Raw genomic sequence first — 21,874 nt, 5'->3', positions numbered from 1 at the left:
GAAATAGTGTTTACAAAAGATTGTGCCTACCTCAACATGACTCGTACTTGCCACAAAAACATGCGTTAAAACGACGATGTATTTGTTCTATGACCTTACGAGCTCGTGTATACATTATGGTTAGGCATAAATTCAAGTTCCATACAAAATTGTTGTGCTCTGCACATCGTCTCATTATGGTGATTTCTTATGCCAAGTAATTTCTAAAAATGTTCAACGGTTTACAAGTTATAGAGCGGACACCAAATGTAGATTTTTTATTATGAAATGAAAACTTTTTAACATTTGACATTTAAGTGTGACCTTGACCTTGGGGTTAACAACCCAATTTTTGTGCATTGCACATCGTCGCATTATGGTGATTTCTTGTGCCAAGTAATTTCAAAAAATGTTCAGCGGTTAAAAAGTTATTGAGCAGACACGAAATGTAGACTTTTTATTATGAAATGAAAACTTTTTAACATTTGACATTTAAGTGTGACCTTGACCTTGTGGGTAGCAACCCAATTTTTTTGCTCTGCACATCGTCTCATAATGGATCACTTGTGCCAAGTTATTTAAAAAAAATTCAGCGGTTATGAAATGTAGACTTTTTTATGAAATGAAAACATTTTAAAAAATTTGACCTTTAAGTGTGACCTTGACCTTGGATATAGCAAATTGTGCTCTATACATCGTCTCATTATGATGATCACTTTAAAAGTTATGGAGTGGGCACAAAAGTGTAACGGACGGACAGACGGAGGCCATTCCTACAATCCCCTTTCTGCTATGCGGAAGGTGATTAATAACTAATTGAATGCTTCGAACTATATTATGAAATATTTAACACCAGGCTCATCCTACCAATAGTAAGTATTCCGCAACATCCAACTGCATGAATTTGCAAAATAAAATTCATCTATATTTTAATTTTTCGCGTAAAATTAAAACTATAATCAAAATGAATGAAAACGTGAAGATACACAACTCCATATGCCAATGAAGTGAGCTAAAGACTTTTGTCAAATAATTTTTTTAAAGTCACCAGCAATTCAATTTCCAGGATTTAATGTTAAAGGATATACAGCTATTTTTTAAATTAGATATTTTTATACAGATAAAACTGTCGTTTCAATTATCGTTTGGTCAATTCTTGAAAGAGTTGTATATAACATGTAGATTGTGTTTCTATTTTTAAGACTCACAAATACTGTATACATGTATGAAAACAAAATAAAATTTTTCGATAAAAAATATATTGCTTGGTCAATTGTATCTAAAGCAGGCCTCGACATTAGCGGTGGTCCATTGGTCCGAGACCACCTGATTTTTTCAAGGATCACCTAATTTTACAGGCAACTGGTCCGTTAGACCACTTGAATTTTCTAAATGGTGCAGGGCTCATCTAGGAGAATGGTTATTTGGTCGAAAAACGTGTTCTATAATTGTCGTTTTAAACCATTTCTCCGATGTACAGGTATATGTTCATTCATCTCATAAGTTCAAAAAGATCTTAAGACATCCATAACCTTTTATTAACTCGCTAACAGTGTAGTTAAAAAAGTAGAAAATTATTTTAATAATTAAAGTATAAAGTTCATTCAAATGTCTCTTGTACTGCATTGAATTTATAACATCGTATCACTATGGGATATCCGATAAACACATGAATAATGGTGCAAACAAAGGCAAAGGAAAAATTAAATATCTAGTAATCTTTGGCTACTTTTTTAAACAATCGGAGATCCATTTTTTCTTATTTAAAGTACTTTAAAAGGTTATAAATACTTTGTCAAAAATAAATAAATTTCAACAAACAAGCATGTATAATAAATCTGTGAGGAAGATAAGCTCAATCATAATGTAGGAATTTTTCTGTTTATCAATAATATTTCATTGTTTAAAAGACAAGAAAATAATAACTTAATAGTTGAATTAAAAATGTTAATATATAAAAAGCAATTATTATTCTTATCAGATGTACCAGGAAACAGTAATGAGTATTTGAATAACAGTAAGGAAATAATTAAGTCATACACAAATGGTTTCACTATTCATTAACTTGAGTTGCGGAAGAAGTCACTTAACCGAAGTATGAGTACTGTCATGTATTTTTCACTGAGATAATAAATACTTAATAGGATTACAATGACTTACTATCTGATCTTAAATTGAGATAGAAATTATACATGTTTTCTTCAGTTGTTATAAATAATAAATATGTCTCTGTCACCAATTTTAAGTGTAGTTCTTCTAAATCTGGAGTTTCCTTAAAAACAAATGAGTAAAAAAAAGATAGACCACCTTTGTTCAGAAAGGACCACCTGAATTTTGGATCCAGTGGTCCGGCATACCGCCTGCTGAAAAAGTTAGTGTCGAGACCTGATCTAAAGTATGTTTTTATTAGGTTTATCAATGATTGTGTGCATGCTACATTTGCTCTTCATATAAACATACTTCACACAAACAAGTATTTATGGATTATTCATTTTCAAAATTGGCACAATAATTTTTATTAAATATACAGGCAGTAGATATTTAACTTAACAAAGTCATGTTTAATTAGCAAAGAAACAGTCTTAACAAAGCAGAATTTTGTTAAGTTTATAAAGGGGAATAATTCAGTGAAAATGTATGCAGGGGTTTTAAAAGTGACGTGGATAGTGACCAACAAGAATCTATATGTCAGAGATCGAGTTATGTTTCAACAGGAATATTTTTATTACATACCCTGGTTTCAAATTAATATTCACAACAGTTCTAGACACAAATAAACTAACCTCATTATAAGGGTTATGACTCTTGACAAAGTCCAGGCTAGAGTTATGACCATTGGTCAGTTCCCAATCATTATTACACAAATGACAAGTGTTGCTTTAAGTGTAGTTGTGGAGGTAGAATACCTTTAATAGGAAATTTATATGCCAAAAACGGTTATGTGACTGGGATAAAGTCATATGCAATGATTATTCTGAAATAGACGTATCATTGATGAGATATGAAGATGCAAAGAAAACCATAATCAAATGATCCATTTTTGCTGAAATAGGTAAATCTTTTTAAAATTGGACAAAATCCAGCACACGTACATTGAACTATATAGCTAAGGTCAATCCTTTTGATATCCATTCACTTATTTTCTGATCCATTATATAAACAACAATTAAATAAACCCCAATTAAACTATATTAAAACTTACTTACATTTTCACCATTTTATTCCATTTTCTGACTTTCTCTTCGGTGTACATCTTAAGAAAGAAAGTAAAGATTTGAATTTTTGGTTTTTAATTTTTATTTTTCATATATACATACAAAAAGGGTGTCACAAAACGAAATTTAAAACTTCAATGAACTACCATCGTAAGATACTTTTATATTTTATTCAAATTGCTAGTAACTAAAAAAATTTAATTCTTAATGTATACAAGACTTCAAGTCAATTAATTATGTACCATTTTTATCAGTTCATTGATGGACCTTCATTGATGCCAGTGAGTTTAATCAAACTATATGTCTATTTCGTCATATCTGCTATACCAGCTATTGTCAGAGTTTTCCTTTTATTTATTTATTTCTTTTTTTTAAATTTAATTGTAAACAAAAACTCATGGTCCTTAAGGGCATAAGAGTGAACAAACAAACAATACAACAAATAATAATACAAACATGGCATAGAAATACCCAATTTATGCACAGGCGCTAGTCACATAATCAAATATTTTACATAATCTGTCTTTATTATGTATATATAAGATCTTATTATAGTGTATAGCCCATCTTTAAAAAGTTTGTTTCTATATGTTTCAAGTTTCACGTTTTTTATTTCAACTAGGCCCATATGGACATCAGTTTTATAAACAGTAAAATTTCACAAACAAATGAGCATTAGCAAAAAAATAATACAGATGTGTAAATAAAGCTTGAGACAAAATAATTTGCATGATAAATACAAAAATAAGATTAGAGATACCTATATATGAATGACTTTACAAATAGGTGACTAGAATGAGACATAATGTTACATTTTTATGTTAATATAGCTCAAAATATTGGTATCAACAGTGATATAATGATTAATGAACAACACCCTAGTGTACAGGCTATCTCTGATAAAATCCAAAGCAATAATAATTTTGTATTTAAACCTGTTACATCTCAGGAAGTGCATAAGCTTCTGCACAGTGTGGATGGTAAGAAGGCCACAGGTATTGATAACCTACCTCCAAAAATTATAAAAGCAGGTGCTGAATCTCTTGCGGAGCCTATAAAATGTATAATAAATAAATGCTTTATTAATAATACTTTTCCGGAGTCCCTGAAAATGGCTCAGGTTACTCCAGTTTATAAAAAAGAAGATCCTTTTCAAAAGAAAAATTATAGGCCTGTAAGTATTCTGCCCACTTTCTCGAAGATTTTTGAACAATCAATAAATAAGCAACTAGTTTCATACTTTGACAACATTTTTCATAATTTTCTGGCAGCTTTTAGATCTAAATTTGGATGTCAAACTACTCTTTTACGGCTAATAGAAGACTGGAAAAATGCCTTGGATAGACATGAGTATGTAGCAGCAATACTCATGGATCTGTCAAAGGCATTTGACTGTCTCCCACATGACTTGATCGTATTGAAACTTAAGGCCTATGGCTTATCTGACACAGCCGCAGAACTTATGCACAACTACCTGTCAAATAGAAAACAAAGGGTTAAGCTTGGTAAAGCATGCAGTGACTGGATGTCAATAAATAAGGGAGTTCCCCAGGGATCCATTCTAGGGCCTCTTATTTTTAACATCTTTATTAACGACATCTTTTACTTTATTAAATTAGCCACTGTGTACAATTATGCTGATGACAACACATTATCTTACTGTGATACCAATATTGACTCTTTACAATCTATACTGGAAAATGAAAGTTTATCTATGATAAAATGGTTTGATAATAATCTAATGCAAGCCAATCCGGACAAATTTCAGGCAATTTGTATTGGAAAACAAGCAACTAGTAAATTAACCTCTTTTTGTCTTAATAGTACAGAAATTGTCTGTGAAAAAAGCGTGAAACTTCTTGGTGTTGAAATAGACTCTTTACTAAACTTTGACTTACATGTATCTAACATTTGCAAAAAGGCTGCAAAACAAATCAACATTCTTGCTAGACTGAGTAAATTCTTAAATCAAAATACTAGATTGTTAATCTACAAATCCTTTGTTCGTTCAAATTTTAACTATTGTCCTTTAGTTTGGCATTTTTGTAGTAAACAAAATACTGAAAAACTTGAAAAGTTACAACATAGATCATTGAAGATAGTTTTTGAGGATTACAGCTCATCATATGAATTTCTTTTAAGTAAAGCTAATATGCCAACTTTACATATCAGTAGATTAAGACAATTAGCTATTGAAGTTTTTAAATGTTTGCAAAATATATCACCAAAATATGTTCAAGAACTAATTAAAGTAAATTCCTCTTATTACTCTTTTAGAAATAACAACACACTTGAAGTTCCTAGAGTAAATACAGAGACTTATGGTAAGAAAAGCTTTCGCTATGAGGCCACCCAGGTCTGGAATAGCCTCCCGAATGAACTAAGAACAGAAACTGATTACGGTGAATTTCGGAGGCTTATCCAAACCTGGAGTGGCTTCAAATGCAAATGTTCTATGTGTGCCTAAGTGTTATGTTTTTTGTTGAGTTTTGAAATGTGAATCAAATGAATCTGCATGCTTCTTTTGTTTCTTCTTTTGTTTTTCCTGTATTTCTGTCTGCCATAGAGTAATGCTGTATAAGACCTGTTTTATCATGTAATGCTTTTCATGTGCTTCTTGTGTGTATATTTGTATAGTCATTTGTCAGTGCATGTTAGTGTTTGTATATGTGACAGCTGCTGATCAGCTTTTCATATATCCCATAAAGGGGACAATAGCTTCTTTAAGTCTATTTTTACCTTTTTATTTCTACTTTTATTTTATTTTTGTTCTAATTAATTAAGTAATTAACTTAGACCATGAATTTATCTAGGCCAACTCAGATCAGCATCTGTTACACAAACATTTCAACATTTTAAGTTTTATTATTATGATACTTGTACATGTTCTAGTTACACCCATAGTTTCATGACTGAGTACATATCAGATGCTGCTACTGATATGTGCTCAAGCATCATACTTGAAATTAGGTTAACTATATTTAAATAAAATAAAATTGAATCATTTACTGTACTTTAATTTATTTTAAAAATTTAAATTTTTTAAAAAATTCTAATCCTTTTTCTGATTTTAGGGTTGTGTACATAAATAGAACTCTTGTATGATGTAATTTTATGTGATGTTTGATTGTAATGTATATTTGCTTTTAATCATTAATGCTTTCTTACCCATATTTATATGTGCTGATAAATCTTAACTGTTTTACAGAGTCTTTCATAAATGTACATTGATCTTCTTAATACTTTTATATATTTTCTTTTATACAGATTGTTTGTTTGAATTGTTATAGGATAATAAGTTTTGTCGGAAAATAGCTTATATAGCTAATGTTTATATGTTTTTATGAAACCGACTTTAAATAAAGATTATCTTATCTTATCTTATCTTATCTTATCTTAATGGAACCGCACAATGAAAGTTCCTGACCAAAACACAAATGAAGTGATGCAGCGACATGGTGTAACCACAACATGGGGCCCATGAAGCCCCACATAGCAACCACACCACGCCGGTACAATTAGTTCCACACAAATTAAATAGGAAGTGTCACAATGCGATTACAAATGTCATGAGACCTTAAAGATGAAAAAATAATAATAAAAAATTAAATAAAATACATAAAAATAGATGAAGTAAATAATGAAAATCAAGACAATACTTGTGTTGGCAATAGATACTGACTAGAAGGTGGTTAAAACATTATTTCACAATAGACATTATTCTTTGTGTAAAAACAGACAGTTTGATTAACACAGTTCTGTCAGTATTTTGAAATAATTGTTTAAAATTAAACATGTTACCTCTTCGTAAATTAATATGCAAGTACTTTCTACGATAAATGTCAAATAAGGACACTGGAAAATGTAATGAAACTCATCACCTAATACAGAATTCTTTGTGTTAATTGAAAGTAAGCTTAAAGCGTCCGCGTTTTAGACAGGCCCAAATTTTGGTGTGCCGACAACGCTAATTTTATAATTGATTCGTTAAATTTTATTCGAGAGTTACTGCCCGTTGTGTCAAGGAAACATGTAAACTTCCTCTGAGATTTTTTTTTATTATTGAACTCATAGAACGGGCTAAATATTTATTTTTGTGCCATGGCATTAAGTTAAACATGTTTAATATGTTTAAATAATATGTATACTTCATGTAATAACATTATAACTGAAATACCGTGCGAAATAAATCTGGACAAAAACAAACAACATGGCGGCCAGTGCCAAAATGTCGTTTAATCATTATCAAAATGGAAAGTACGGTACATTGCCACAGAATACAAACAACGATATGGAGGTTACACAGGATATGCACCTTAAGATGTCAAAAAAGATTGCACAGCTGACAAAGGTATTACATGAAGATTAAATTAGATTTTCACATCATAAATTTAATTTTTGGAAGTGGCTAGCCAAAAGTTCTAGACGTACGTGAGTTCATACGACTAGCCAGGACTCACTGTATTGTCTAGCCGTACAGCACTTTCAAAATTATATGGAAGTTGAAAGTGCATATGTTATTTTGTGCCTTATGATTTGTTGTTTTATTTGTATGAAAGGTTTTTGTACATGGATCGAATAAATGGTAATGTAACGATTCGCCACACTAACGATTCGCCACATAACGATTCGACACAGAGTAATAACGATTCGCCACAGTTAAATAACGATTCGCCACGTGTTCAAATACAAAGTTTTTCACACCTGTTTTCAAATTGTTGATGGAAATTTTTTTTCCATTTTATATTTCATTTGTTAATTACATAAATTAATTACACTGAATACAGCTTTTATTGAATAAAAAAACACACGAAAACCAAATATTTTATTAACAAAATTACGTAACACATTTTATAACTTTGTTATTTATATAAACTGGAAAAATATACTAACAACTTTTATAGAATAAAAACACATGAAAATAAATATATTTTATTACCAAAATTACATCACACATTAACTGTAGATGAGAAAAACTTCGTTATTTATATAAACTGGAAAATTATACAAAAACAACTTTTTTTAAATAAATTAAGACACATGAATATTTTATTACCAAAATAACATTACACATTTAAGATAAGTTATTTTTAGAACAAGTAGAAATAGTTTATTTCGGTAACTTATACATTTACAATATCTCGTTACATACAATAATTACAAAGATAATAATTCTGTGGTCACATGACAAAAGCAAAGAAAAAAATATTAAGAAGAACATAAAAAGTTTTAACTGATGACATTCTAACGGAGAACAGACAGCTGCAAATAAAGGAACAAAGAACATCACAATTTCATTATCATTCATAGAAATAAAAAGTTCCAGTAAGAAGAGAACACTAAAAAACAGAAAAGACGTGACAATGACAGCGTCAAAAGTATAGTATTACATGTATCTTTTTAACGATAATAAGTTGAAACAATTAACATTTCAAAATGTGTTATGAATTAACAACGGGTGGTAACAATTCTTGTCGCTTTTTATTAGCTTCATCTATATATTTTCCTAAATTTACAAGTATAGCTTTATTATCTGATTGTAGTAACTCTACTAATTTATACACATTTATATAACTAACATATTTTATTACAAAATTTACATAAATAAGCTTAATTGCCGCATTGTTTTGAAATCTGATCACATGATTGTCAGATAATTAAAGGATTATTTCGGCGTCAATTAAATATTTCTACAACAAGCTTAAGGTGATTGGTTTATTAAAATTAAAGGTGTGACAAATGTTTTAGATATGCGTTCTTTAATCAATTATCCTAAATCAATTTTCGTAATGATCACATGTTTTTGCAATATCTTTTTTTTAAATATTTGACATATATATAATATATGAAACATATATTTATATATATAAATATTAATTGACATTTATGTTTATGATTAATTCAATATTTATTTAAACATATAATTACTTTCTTGTAAATGTACTCCTGTAATAATGTTACTTTGATAAATTGAAAATCCGCGATGGGGGCTTTAAGTTCATGTTACTTGTATTAAGAAACATTATTAAATTATTGTCATTGTCAAATTATTAAAACAAAAGGAAAAAGTTTGTTGATAACTATAAAAAAAACCATTGTTAGATCTATAATCATACTGTGGCGAATCGTTATTTAACTGTGGCGAATCGTTATTACTCTGTGGCGCATCGTTATGTGGCGAATCGTTAGTGTGGCGAATCGTTACTAATTCGAATAAATAATGATCAGATAATGAGTGGATAAATAAAAAGAACATTGAAAAAATAAACGGTGAAATGCAAAAATAATTGTATAATTTTCAAAAAAAGTAGATAGATATCGAACATAAAAGCACAATCAATTAATTAGCCTTAATTAAAGCCTACCAAGGGACTGACAATAGAATTTTAAAATGTGTTTCACGGAACATGCAAACTTTCCTTAATGATGGACAAACTTCTATACCGTCGGTAATTGACGCAATTATCAAAGCCCAACAACAATTCACGAATTCGAAAACCTAGCTAAACACCATTTTCCGGTACTTTCTGTACATAGCTCTGGGGAATTCACCTAATGGAGTGTAATTGCGAATATGATGTTTTCGGCCTTTTTTTAAAATTAAATTGAAATAAAAACATTTTTATCTTTATAAGAAAATAATTAAATATCATTGTATGAATAATTCCATAAAAAATAAAGTAAATACACAAGTTTACACAGAAAATAACCTTATTTATTCTGGAAGATTCCACTACGTCTGTTTTAATGTTATTGATTTTCATTATAAACAATTTTTTTTTTTGAAAAATTTGCAATAAATATTAAAGGAATATTGATAATTTTCAAATACATCAATTTTTTTTTCACCTTAAATGGTGAAATAATGATAGAAAAATGAAATATCATGTAACTGTGTTATGTACTTCATTTGGTGTAATTCCCCTGGCAGAGCTAAATCCATAATGTACCGGAAAACGGTGTTTAGCTAGGTTTTCGAAAAGGTCAATAAGTTTCGTTTTTTTGTTTCATTTAAAGGTGTCGAAAATTAAACTTAATGAAACAAAAAAGGACTATCATCAAAATTTCTAAACTATTTCAATTGTTGTTATTTAACTTCGACCAAACGCTATTTTTTCTCGACGTCTTGAGATGACAATTTCACAAAGATCGATAATTATACTTTTTTTACTGTAGCCAACAAGGCGATTTATCTCTAAAAAGTAAACATACGAAGACAATTGCTGTTTCTTGGTTAAAATCCTCGCTTAAAGTCATAAAATAACATATGCATTTATGACTTCCATATAATTTTGAAAATGCCGTACGGCTAGCCAATACAGTGAGTCCTTGCTAGTCGTACGTGACTCACATACGGCTAGAACTTTTAGCTAGCCGTACGGCTAGCTACTTCCTTAATTTTTACCAACTGGAAGTAGATAGCCTAAACAGAAAATCTAGTACATAATTTCAAGTCAAGACAAAGTGCTATATGGCTTTGTGATAATTTCAGTTTGTTCTAAGTTATTGACATCTATTTGTTTAAGTTCCCCAAGAGGGGTTTGGCTTTAATGGGAAAACAAATAGATGTCAATAACTTAGAAAGTTAATCTCACCTTTAATAAGATTTGAACCAGTAACCTCTGGATAAGGAGTCCAGTTTTCTACCCATACAAAGAAGATTCAGTTTTGCCAAACTTGATGATAGACATTCATTATTTATTGTTTGTCACAGTCAGTCATATTTACTTAGTCTGTTTTGTTTCAAATGTCTGTTTGTAATTTTATGTTTAAAACGTACCTACCCGTCCCTAGATTTGCCACTAAAATGCCACCCTTTTCAATGGTGGAGTATTTAGACAATTTTCCACCAATAATGCCACCAAAACGCCACCAAAACGCCACCCAAATCATGAAAATGGTGAAAAATTTGAGCAGGACTGATGTTATATAATTTTCCAGTTAATTCCACCTTTTTTACACTAAATGCCACCAATGAGTGGAAAATTGGTGGAGTATTTAGACAAACTTTCACCATAATGCCACCATTATGCCACCTTTGGGTGGCAAACTCATTTTCCACTAGATGCCACTTGTTTCCACTTATTGCCACCATAATGGTGGAAAATTGGTGGAGTATTTAGACGAATTTCCACCATTATGCCACCATTGAGTGGCAAACTTATTTTCCACCAAATGCCACTTATTTCCACCTTTTGCCACCATAAGGGTGGAAAATTGGTGGAGTATTTAGACACTTTTCCACCATTTTGCCACCAGATAGTGGCAAATTCAGTTTCCACTAAATGCCACCTATTTTCACCCTTTCAGAAATTTTCCACCTTGTGGGTGGCAATAGCTGGAAACTGCTTGAAAGTCACCCTGTACCCTAAATCGGAAACAAACAAATTTTCAAAATAATCCTTTTTAATGTTTCCATATGAAATCATATATTGTCTCAAAAAATAGCAAAACATTAGTCCATTTATTTTCTTCAGTTTATCTTGCTATTCCTGGACAGTTTGAGTTCAGTCCTTTAGGTTGTCGGCAACTTTTCGAGCGCACAATCTAAAACAAAAAAATTATGAATGATTAATGCAATAATTAAAAACATAAGCTTACATTTTTATATGACTATTGGATATTTCTATATTCAATTTGAGTGCATAGATATGATTAAAACACTTTAAAAACAGCACTGCAGACGTGGAAGAATCAGACTTTTCTTATTTACTCCAAGGCAGAAAATATACGCAGAATCAAAAATGATATTTTCATTCAGTTCATTAGTTACCTTCCAAGAACTTTTGCCTTGTCTGCACAAGAAGGTCTGGCGTCAGACTCTTTGTTCCCTTTCCTCATACTAAACAATGAGCGGCCTTTAATCTCTTCTATATTGAATAGCATTCTGAAGAGCTTTGCTGTACCTTTCTCTTTTGAGGCATATGGCTTCAGTTCTGCCATCACTTGGTCCTAAAATATGATAAACAATATCAAATAAGTAAAGACAGAAAATGATTATCAATATCTAATATGTAAAGACAGAAAATGAAACACTTTTATAAGACCTTGGTATATGTATACAACTCTAAAATTTTAAAATAAGAAAGAAATAAAGAAATACAACACATCAACACCAGTGCAGGTTGAGTCATTAATAATCTTCCAGTTTCAGTTCTTAACGAACCTTCATCAGGATAAATATTTGATAAAATTTTCAAGCTAAAATGTACAAAAACTCTAAAATTTGTAAAACAAAATGTAAATGCAAATTAAAGTGTCATAAAGAGTTTGAATTAAAGTAGGTTTGTAAATAGTGACTAATAGCTATATTTATCAAGAACTGAAAAGTGTCTTATTGGGTACTGGGACACTTCTTTCCTATTAATTCTAAAATAACTTTGAATTAACAAGATACCTTTGTAAAGCCACTGAAGATCAAATGTGTTGCTCCAGGCTGCTCCTCATTGCTTTGTGTCTGCAAAATAATAATTCTTATTTAATGCTGTTTCTGTTATGAACTGTCATTCTCCTAATAGCATGTTACTCTAGACTGTCTAGTTATGGTTATATAATTATCTACTGCACCATGAAAGCTGAATTACAAAAATGAAGGAATGAAACTTACTAATAAATCAGTTACTGTTAATCTGCTCCACATGTGACACAGAAGGAAAATTGTTTATAGCATGAAAGTTGTAGTAATAGGTACCTCAGGTTATCTATAGTTTGATTGATGTAATATTGTACATAATGATATTGTACTTACTGATTAATTTCTATAATTTTTTTCTCAAACTTAAAATTTCTAACATATTGTATTTAAGAAATGATGAAGATCTTCCTACATTCTTTATATTCCTACATTCTTTATATGTACATTGTACATGCAGCTTTCTTTTTAGTCAAGTTACAAACAAAACAAATATAAAAAAACAATTTTATACAATACCACTTCATATTTTTACTGTCAAAAAACTAAACAGTTTCGGCATAAATAACAATAATTATTGTATGTAAAAGTTGTTTACCTGAAACTTTGACTGGGAATGATTCTGCTGTTTATCTTCTTGTCTACACATTCACACTTCAGTTAAAACTTCTCATTTCTAATTACCACACTAATAAGACTTTAAATGTTTTCTTTGAGAAATCAAAAATATGCACCCTTACATTTTAAACAAAATATCTCCAGAATTGCTACAATATCAATAATTTCCTTTGTGTTTGCAAGCTTTAACTGACCTCAATTCCTTTGAATTCAAACTTTACAACGGTGTAACTGCATGGCCAGTCCATTATAATTTTAAATTGTGAGGGATTTTCCAAAAACCAAGCACCCATCATTTTATTTTTTACATTCATTTGAATGTATAACTATATCTAATACCTAAATAGATTGAGTAGAAATAAGCTTTTGAAAGATAATTTAGCATGCTATTTTAAGACAAATTCTACATAAAAACATGTATAATGTTGCCTCTCCCAAAATAATCAAATGGAACATTCTGGTCAGCATGAGTAAACTATTAACCCCCATTCATAGATTACTAGATAAGAGGGCAGTAGTTTTATCAGATCTGAGATGTAATACTTGCTGTGTTGTTAAATCTTAGAGGATGTAGTATTTACTAGATAGTATTTACTTATCCTGATTGTAAGAAATTTATCAGACATTATGACTTATTTACTTTTCACACATTAATTTTTACAATAGATTTATAAAGCTAATCTGAAAGCATAGCACAAAAGATGTTAGAGACAATAATTTTAAACTCCACATATAACTAAATCTCATTTATGAGAAGTTACAATGCCAAGGAACCATAACTTTTTATTGCATGATTTGGGGTTTATTGCCATTTTTTACTTCTCTATGCTTAATTTTTGTCTTGATCATTAAGCTTAAAAAGTACTGGAGATATTAATTTGAAACTTCACAGATATAGATCTTTTTTAGCAATGTGCTGTGTTTAAGAACCATAACTCTTTGCCTACTTTTGGAGTTATTGCCCTTTGCATTTTTCACTTTAATTATTGTTAGCATTACATGAAAATTGTTAGTACTCACCAGATATCAATATTGAAGAGACAATTTATTTTGTCAATTAGAAGAAAAGACAAAAGTCAAACTTTATTCAAGATTGACATTAAATATCATAGAAGAAGCAACAAACTTTATGCAGAGATATGCATTTTCTGGGCATAGAAGAACATTTCAACTATTTAATTAATGTACAGATTATAACTAAAGAACAAAGTACACTTTAAAAGCCGTAATTTTATTATGCCCCCGCCATGTAATGGCCGGGGCATATAGTGTTACCCTGTTTCCGTCCTTCCGTCCTTCCGTCATTCCATCCTTCCGTCCTTCCGTCATTCTGTCATTCCGTCATCATCAGTTTCCGTTCATTATCTCAGTAACGGTTGCACATATTCAACTCAAATTTGACATATGGATATGTCGTGAGAAAATACAGGTCAAGTTCGAATTTGGTCATGGTTCGATGATTTTTGGCAGAGTTATGTCCCTTTTACTTTGAAAATAATATGAAATTTTCAGCTTCCGTTCATTATCTCCCCAACGGAACAACACATTCAACTCAAATTTGACATATGGATATGTCATGAGAAAATACAGGTCAAGTTACAATTTGGTCATGGTTCGATGATTTTTGGCAGAGTTATGCCCCTTTTACTTTGAAAATAATATGAAATTTTCAGTTTCCGTTCATTATCTCCCCAACGGTACAACACATTCAACTCAAATTTGACATATGGATATGTCATGAGAAAATACAGGTCAAGTTGGAATTTGGTCATGGTTCGATGATTTTTGGCAGAGTTATGCTCCTTTTACTTTGAAAATAATATGAAATTTTCAGTTTCCGTTCATTATCTCCCCAATCGTACAACACATTCAACTCAAATTTGACATATTGATACGTCAAAGGAATGCGCAGGTCAAGTTCAAATTTGGTCATGGTTCGATGATTTTTGGCAGAGTTATGCCCCTTTTACTTTGAAAATAATACGAAATTTTCAGTTTCCGTTCATTATCTCCCCAACCGTACAACACATTCAACTCAAATTTGACATATGGATATGTCATGAGAAAATACAGGGCAAGTTCGAATTTGGTCATGATTCGATGATTTTTGGCAGAGTTATGCCCCTTTTACTTTGAAAATAATACGAAATTTTCAGTTTCCGTTCATTATCTTCCCAACGGTACAACACATTCAACTCAAATTTGACATATGGATATGTCATGAGAAAATACAGGTCAAGTTTGAATTTGGTCATGGTTCGATGATTTTTGGCAGAGTTATGCTCCTTTTACTTTGAAAATAATATGAAATTTTCAGTTTCTGTTTATTATCTCCCCAATCGTACAACACATTCAACTCAAATTTGACATATGGATATTTTTTTGGAATGCCAAGGTCAAGTTCGAATTTGGTCATGGTTCAATAATTTTTGGCAGAGTAATGCCCTTTTCACTTTGAAAAAAATATGAAATTTACAGTTTCTGTTCATTATCTACCCAACAGTGTTACATATTCAACTCAAATTTGACATATGGATATGTCAAAGGAATGGGCAGGTCAAGTTGGAATTTGGTCATGGTTCGATGATTTTTTGGCAGAGTTATGTCCCTTTCACTTTGAAAATAATATAGATACATCTTAGGAATAGGCAGTTTAAGTTTGAATTTGGTCGTGGTTCAATGATTGTGGACAAACTTATCTTTCTTGAATATTGGAAAAAATTTTGAACTTTCAGTTTCAGCACTCATACTTTTGTGGAAATGTATGTAGCCATTATTTTGGCTACAAATATGAAATATGCTATTTTCAAAAGGTTACGACTGAATAATTTCAGTGCCTTGAACATTGTATGGAAATGGTTTGTGTTAACATTGAAAAGTTTTAAGGGCTTTGAACTTTAAATGAAAACAATAATTTGTGCAAACAAATTTGGAACTAAATATTATAACATCTGAAATTTTGGATGCATGCGGGGGCATCCGTGGCATGATGACACATTTCTAGTTTTACAAGCATAGAATGGAACATAAACATTTTGACTTGAAAGTCAAATTTTACATGATCCTAAAGAAAAGTGCACTGCCATAAAAAATGGGAAGTTAAGTAACCCCATACTTTTTCTAATTTTTCCTGATCATAATTATATGTGTTTAACGCCTGGAAAAGTGATTTTACGTCCAATTTCTGTGTCTTTTCCTGCTACTTTACAGCTGGAATTATCATACCATTACTGTGAGGCAGTGCTTTTGTATCAGAATTGTGTTCATAGCATTCTAGTATGTTTAAGAAATAAGAGTTTCTGATAAAATTTTCTAACTGTTCAACTTCAATAAATTATATTTTTGATAAAAAGTTCACTTGATGCTTTGGTAGAGTACAAACTATAAACAGATTTATTTCAGTTTGGAGCTTTGACTTAAATAAATCTTAAACCCTGTAATGCACAGTTATTAGATTTCTCAGTTTTTTTCACTAATTTTTATACAACCCAGAAAATAGTTAAGAGTTTCCCGTTTCGACTAAAAGTTATTCACAAAATTTTCTAAGTTTTTTTCCACTATTTTGCCACCCAGAAAATAGTTAGAGTTTCACTTTTCCACTAAAAGCCACTCATTTTCCACCTTCAAAATAAACTAAGTTTCATTTTTCACCAATTTCCACCCTTTTGCCACCATAAAAAAAGTCTATGTTCAACTTTCCACTCAATGCCACCTAAATGCCACCAAAGGATAGTGGCATTTGGTGGCAATTTTGCCACTACAGTGGAAAAAGAGTGGAATTTTGTCATTTTCCAGTTAATGCCACCTTTTTACACTTAATGCCACCCTTTTCAGTGGAAATAGCTGGCAAGTAGTGGCAAATCTAGGGACGGGTATATTTATTGAGTATATTTGGCCACATTTACAAATACTTTATCTTTAATATAAAAGTAACCATGTTGATTTTATTGTAGGTTATCTATGCGCTGAATACTAAAAATGATGAACATGAAGCTGTGCTCCAACAAATCAAAGAACAACATGAGGAAGAATTACAGCAGCTACTCAAGGAAACAAAAGAAAAAATTGCCCAGTTTAAAGAGAAGATAAATGCTGAAACCTCGCAGAATAAAAGACTGGAATATCTAGAGAAAAGTTTAGTTGAACATGAATCTCTTAAGAGCAGGCATTTAAACCAGTTTGATTCATTTAAAAGAGAAGCTGAAGAAAGAGAAATGAGGCTTAAATCAGAACATGCACAAAAGATGCTTGAACTGTCTCAAGATGTGCTTCACACAAAAAAGGATTTTGAAGAAAAGTTAAGACAATTTGAAGCTTGGAAAGAAGGCGTTAATGATGATAATGAAAGAAAAATAGGAGAACTGAAATTAAGCCATGAAAAAGAAATTGAGGCAGTTAGAAATCTGAGCAAAGATCAGAGTAATGACTGGTTAAATGAAGTTAAAAAGGTTGAAGATAAATATAAGGCAGAATTAGAAACATTGCATGCTAAATTTAAAGAAATGGAAGAGCAAAAACTTCAAATGAAAGAGGAATATGAAGCCAAACTTGAAAAGGCACGTCTATTCTATGAAAAGGAACTAGAAGCTGTTATGAAAATGAATAATATTTCTTCTGAAGAAGCTAATAGGATGTTACAAGAAGAAAAAGACAAACTAAGCAAAGACTTTGCAGCTCAGGAAGCTGAACTTAAAAAACAAATAAACAGTGTACTTAGTCAATTAACTGATAAAGAAGATGAGGTGGACAAACTAAATGAAACATTAAAAAATTTAGAAAATAATCTACAAGAAAAAGATGGTAGTTCACATGATCTTTTAAAACAGGTAAGGAGATATAGAAGATAGTCTTCTCTTTATATTTGAGTATGATACCAGGTCCTTTTGAAAATTTCCCTAGGTCTTTCATTCATACTTTGCTGCAAAAAAGTGTACTTGATGTCCTTTGGTGGTTTACTGGTTTTGTGAATAATTATTTTGTAGATTGAATCAAAATAACAATATAAAACATTATCACAATAACATTTATAACAGTATAACAATTAAGTATTTTAAGTTCTTGAAAAAAAAACAATAAAAAAACTAATTTATCTTTACAGTATCATGAATGTCAACATTTTCTTGATTTGGTTTCTTTGCTTTACAGTTACAAAGTGCCCATGATGAAAACAATGCCAATCTTGCTAAACTGAGAGATACAGAGAATGAACTAGCTGTAATGAAAGAACGTTGCAGTAGACAGGAAGAGGAAATGGTGAAAAAGTCAGGTATACATGTATATAGCTAAATTAATGATTTAGTCATATCTAGCCTATACATGTAAATGTACCATTTGACCTTTACATCTATTTCAGCAAAAACTTACTAATCTGTTACACTAGTACTTGTACAAGTGGCAATGTTACATTTGAAATAGAGTCAACCTCAAAACAAAGAAAAATGCCCAGTCTGACCAGGACTCAAACCCAAGATCCTTGGAATATCATTACACAACCATACAGATATCTGATAGAGCTATCTATCCCTTTACACATTTTTTCTCTACCTATTGACACACCCACTCCACTATATTGAACATGTTTTTTGAATTTCGTATGGGTACAAGAACACTTCTCAAAACCTCTGGAGCTATAAATCGTCACGGTTCCCTGTATGTCACAAAATGTGACAGGGTGAGAAAAATGTGCAGGCTAACTTAGGCTTCAACCTGGTAAATATGAAACACGGCTTGGTGGCTCACTGAGCCAGATCTACTAACTGAGCCATCTGGCCTCCTAAAAATATATTTTTTTCCCCTGTTTAGTGAAGAGTTCTAAACTGGGACACAAGTTTATCTTAACCCTTTCCCCCATGAGCATATTGTGAAAAATGGCCATTTTCACTGAAAAGCCTCCTCTTACAAGTTCAAACTGCTATGAAACTATGAAAAATGCTTCAACACTAATCAAACTTGGCACAAATGTTGACTGGACCATTGCCCTTGCAACAACATGCTCAGGCTAAAATTTTCTGTGACCATGGCAACGAGGGGACATCTCAAAATTGCCAAAAATCACTTTTTTGCCTCGATTTTTTCCATCAAAATTTATTTCAAAGTGCTGCAACTTCTCAAGGGATTGAGATAGAGTCAAAGGCTTTTCAGCGTTGGTTACACGTTACCTTATGATCAACCTAGGGTCATTTTAAGCCTCTGACAAGATCAAAATTTTCTTGGCGATGAGGGGGACTCCGCCCCGCTTCAAACCCCCCAAACAGAAGGGGGCACATCCCCCTTCTGGCAACCCCCTGATGTATTATTTGGATGGGGGACGGTGCCGAAAAAATGGTCACTCTTTTTAACAACATTTCTCAAACGAAAAACAGTGTTTGGGGTCTAAATAGGACATTTTTTCACTGTTTGAGGCCTCAAAAAAAGGGGGGGGGGGGGGCAAAAAGCCGTCGAAACACGCTTATATAAGGGAAAAGGTTAAAGCATACTTGAATTTGTGTACAACTTTTGTATTTCAGCCACCATTGGAAATCTTGAAGCCACAAAACTACAGAATGAATCTACAATACAAGATTTAGAAGGTGAAATAAACAAACTGAAGGATAAACTTGCATGGTTAGAGAAGGAACGAATGAACCTTGAACGACAAAAGTCGAGTCTCACTCAAAACCAAATGTCTCAATTGAAATCATTAGAAAAGGTATGCCATCTTGAAGTGTGTCTTGTAAGATTTAAAGATGAATATCATAATTTGATTTAAGAAGCTTGGAAATAATTCTTTTACCATTTCGAAATGTGTATTTTTAGCTCACCTGTCACAAAGTGACAGGGTGAGCTTTTGTGATCGCTTTTCGTCCGGCGTCCGTCCGTCGTCCGTCCGTCAGTCCGTCCGTAAACTTTTACTTTAAATGACATCTCCTCATAAACCACTAAGCCAATTTCATCCAAACTTCACAGGAATGTTCCTTTGGTGGTCACCTTTAAAAATTGTTCAAAGAATTTAATTCCATGCAGAACTCTGGTTGCCATGGCAACCGAAAGAAAAAACTTTAAATATCTTCTTTTAAAAAACCATAAGAGCTAGAGCTTAGATATTTGGCATGAAACATCTTCTAGTGAGTGTCTACCAAGTTTGTTCAATTAAAAGCCCTGGGGTCAAAATTGGCCCCGCCCCGGGGGGTCATTGATTTTCCCTATATGCATATAGTAAAAACTTAAAAAATCTTCTTTTAAAGAACCCAAAGAGCTAGAGCTAAGATATTTAGCATGAAACATGTTCTAATGGGTGTCTACCAAGTTTGTTCAAATAAAAGCCCTGGGGTCAAAATTGGCCCCGCCCCGGGGGGTCATTGATTTTTCCTATATGCATATAGTAAAAACTTAAAAAATCTTCTTTTAAAGAACTCAAAGAGCTATGGCTAAGATATTGAGCATCTAACATGTTCTAATAGGTGTCTACCAAGTTTGTTCAAATAAAAGCCCTGGGGTCAAAATTGGCCCCGCCCCAGGGGGCCATTGATTTTCCCTATATGCATATAGTAAAAACTTAAAAAATCTTCTTTTAAAGAACCAAAAGAGTTAGAGCTAAGATATTTAGCATGAAACATGTTCTAATAAGTGTCTACCAAGTTTGTTCAAATAAAAGCCCTGGGGTCAAAATTGGCCCCGCCCCGGGGGGGTCATTGATTTTCCCTATATGCATATAGTAAAAACTTAAAAAATCTTCTTTTAAAGAACTCAAAGAGCTATGGCTAAGATATTTAGCATCAAACATGTTCTAATAGGTGTCTACCAAGTTTGTTCAAATAAAAGCCGTGGGGTCAAAATTGGCACCGCCCCGGGGGTCATTGATTTTCCTTATACGTGTATAACAAAAACTTAAAAAATCTTCTTTGAAAAAACCCAAATAGCTAGAGTTAAGATATTAAGCATGAAACATCTTTTAGTGAGTGTCTACAAAGTTTGTTCAAATAAAAGACCTGGGGTCAAAATTGGCCCCACCCCGGGGGTCATTGATTTTCTTTATATGTGTATAGGAAAAACTTAAAATCTTCTTTGAAAAAACCCAAATAGCTAGAGTTCAGATATTAAGCATGAAACATCTTCTAGTAAGTGTCTGCAAAGTTTGTTCAAATAAAAGCCCTGGGGTCAAAACTGGCCCGGCCCCAGGGGTGTCATTGTTTTTAACTATATGTGTATAGTAAAAACTTAAAAAAAATCTTTTTTTAAAAAGCCCTATGAGCTAGAGCTTAGATGTTTAGCATGAAACATCTTCTTATGGGTGTCTACCAAGTTTGTGCAAATAAAAGCCCTTGGGTTAAATTGGCCCTGCAAGGTTGGGGGGATGGTTGGGGGGGCTATATACAGGTGATCGACCTCAGGGCCATCATGGCCCTCTTGTTTAAAATTTTCTATACATTTGTATCCTATTATTGAAGGCCAAAATATAGAATGTCCACAGTTTGGTTTCCTTTTCAAAAAAATGAGATAGGGTCAATGACTGTTTTTTTTTCATCATTTTTTTTTAAATTAAAAAAAAAAAGACAGATAGACAACATTTTATGCATTCTGAAATGCAGTTAAGCTTGACTGTTCAAAGAATATTGGGGCTATTCTTCTCTTCTGTGTGCCTGAAATAAATTTGGTTGAAGTTTATTTTAAC

The 21,874-nt window shown here is 31.8% G+C and overlaps 2 protein-coding genes across 2 annotated transcripts in view; one reads left to right on the top strand and one right to left on the bottom strand.

Moving 5' to 3' along the window:
- The first annotated feature begins 7,186 nt into the window (after positions 1–7,186).
- LOC132741649 (protein FAM184A-like) overlaps positions 7,187–21,874 on the top strand; it is a 29,390-nt gene continuing 14,702 nt past the window's right edge. Inside the window, exons 1-4 of the mRNA XM_060729872.1 lie at positions 7,187–7,545; positions 17,178–18,050; positions 18,370–18,490; positions 19,731–19,912. Of these exons, the coding sequence (XP_060585855.1) occupies positions 7,405–7,545; positions 17,178–18,050; positions 18,370–18,490; positions 19,731–19,912 (1,317 nt within the window). The 5' untranslated portion in view covers positions 7,187–7,404. The remainder of the gene's footprint in view (positions 7,546–17,177; positions 18,051–18,369; positions 18,491–19,730; positions 19,913–21,874) is intronic.
- Positions 10,979–13,778, bottom strand: LOC132741660 (uncharacterized). The gene is made up of 4 exons (XM_060729883.1): positions 13,205–13,778; positions 12,592–12,651; positions 11,968–12,146; positions 10,979–11,741 (listed from the first exon to the last, which is right to left on the bottom strand). The coding sequence occupies exons 1-4, from the start codon at positions 13,253–13,255 to the stop codon at positions 11,702–11,704; spliced, it is 330 nt and encodes a 109-aa protein (XP_060585866.1). The 5' UTR covers positions 13,256–13,778; the 3' UTR covers positions 10,979–11,701.

The sequence above is a fragment of the Ruditapes philippinarum genome, unplaced genomic scaffold, assembly GCF_026571515.1.
Source record: "Ruditapes philippinarum isolate M1 unplaced genomic scaffold, ASM2657151v2 ctg1713_1_1_1_1, whole genome shotgun sequence".
NCBI classification, from domain to species: Eukaryota; Metazoa; Mollusca; class Bivalvia; order Venerida; family Veneridae; genus Ruditapes; species Ruditapes philippinarum.
This window is presented reverse-complemented; position numbering and strand designations above follow the sequence as displayed.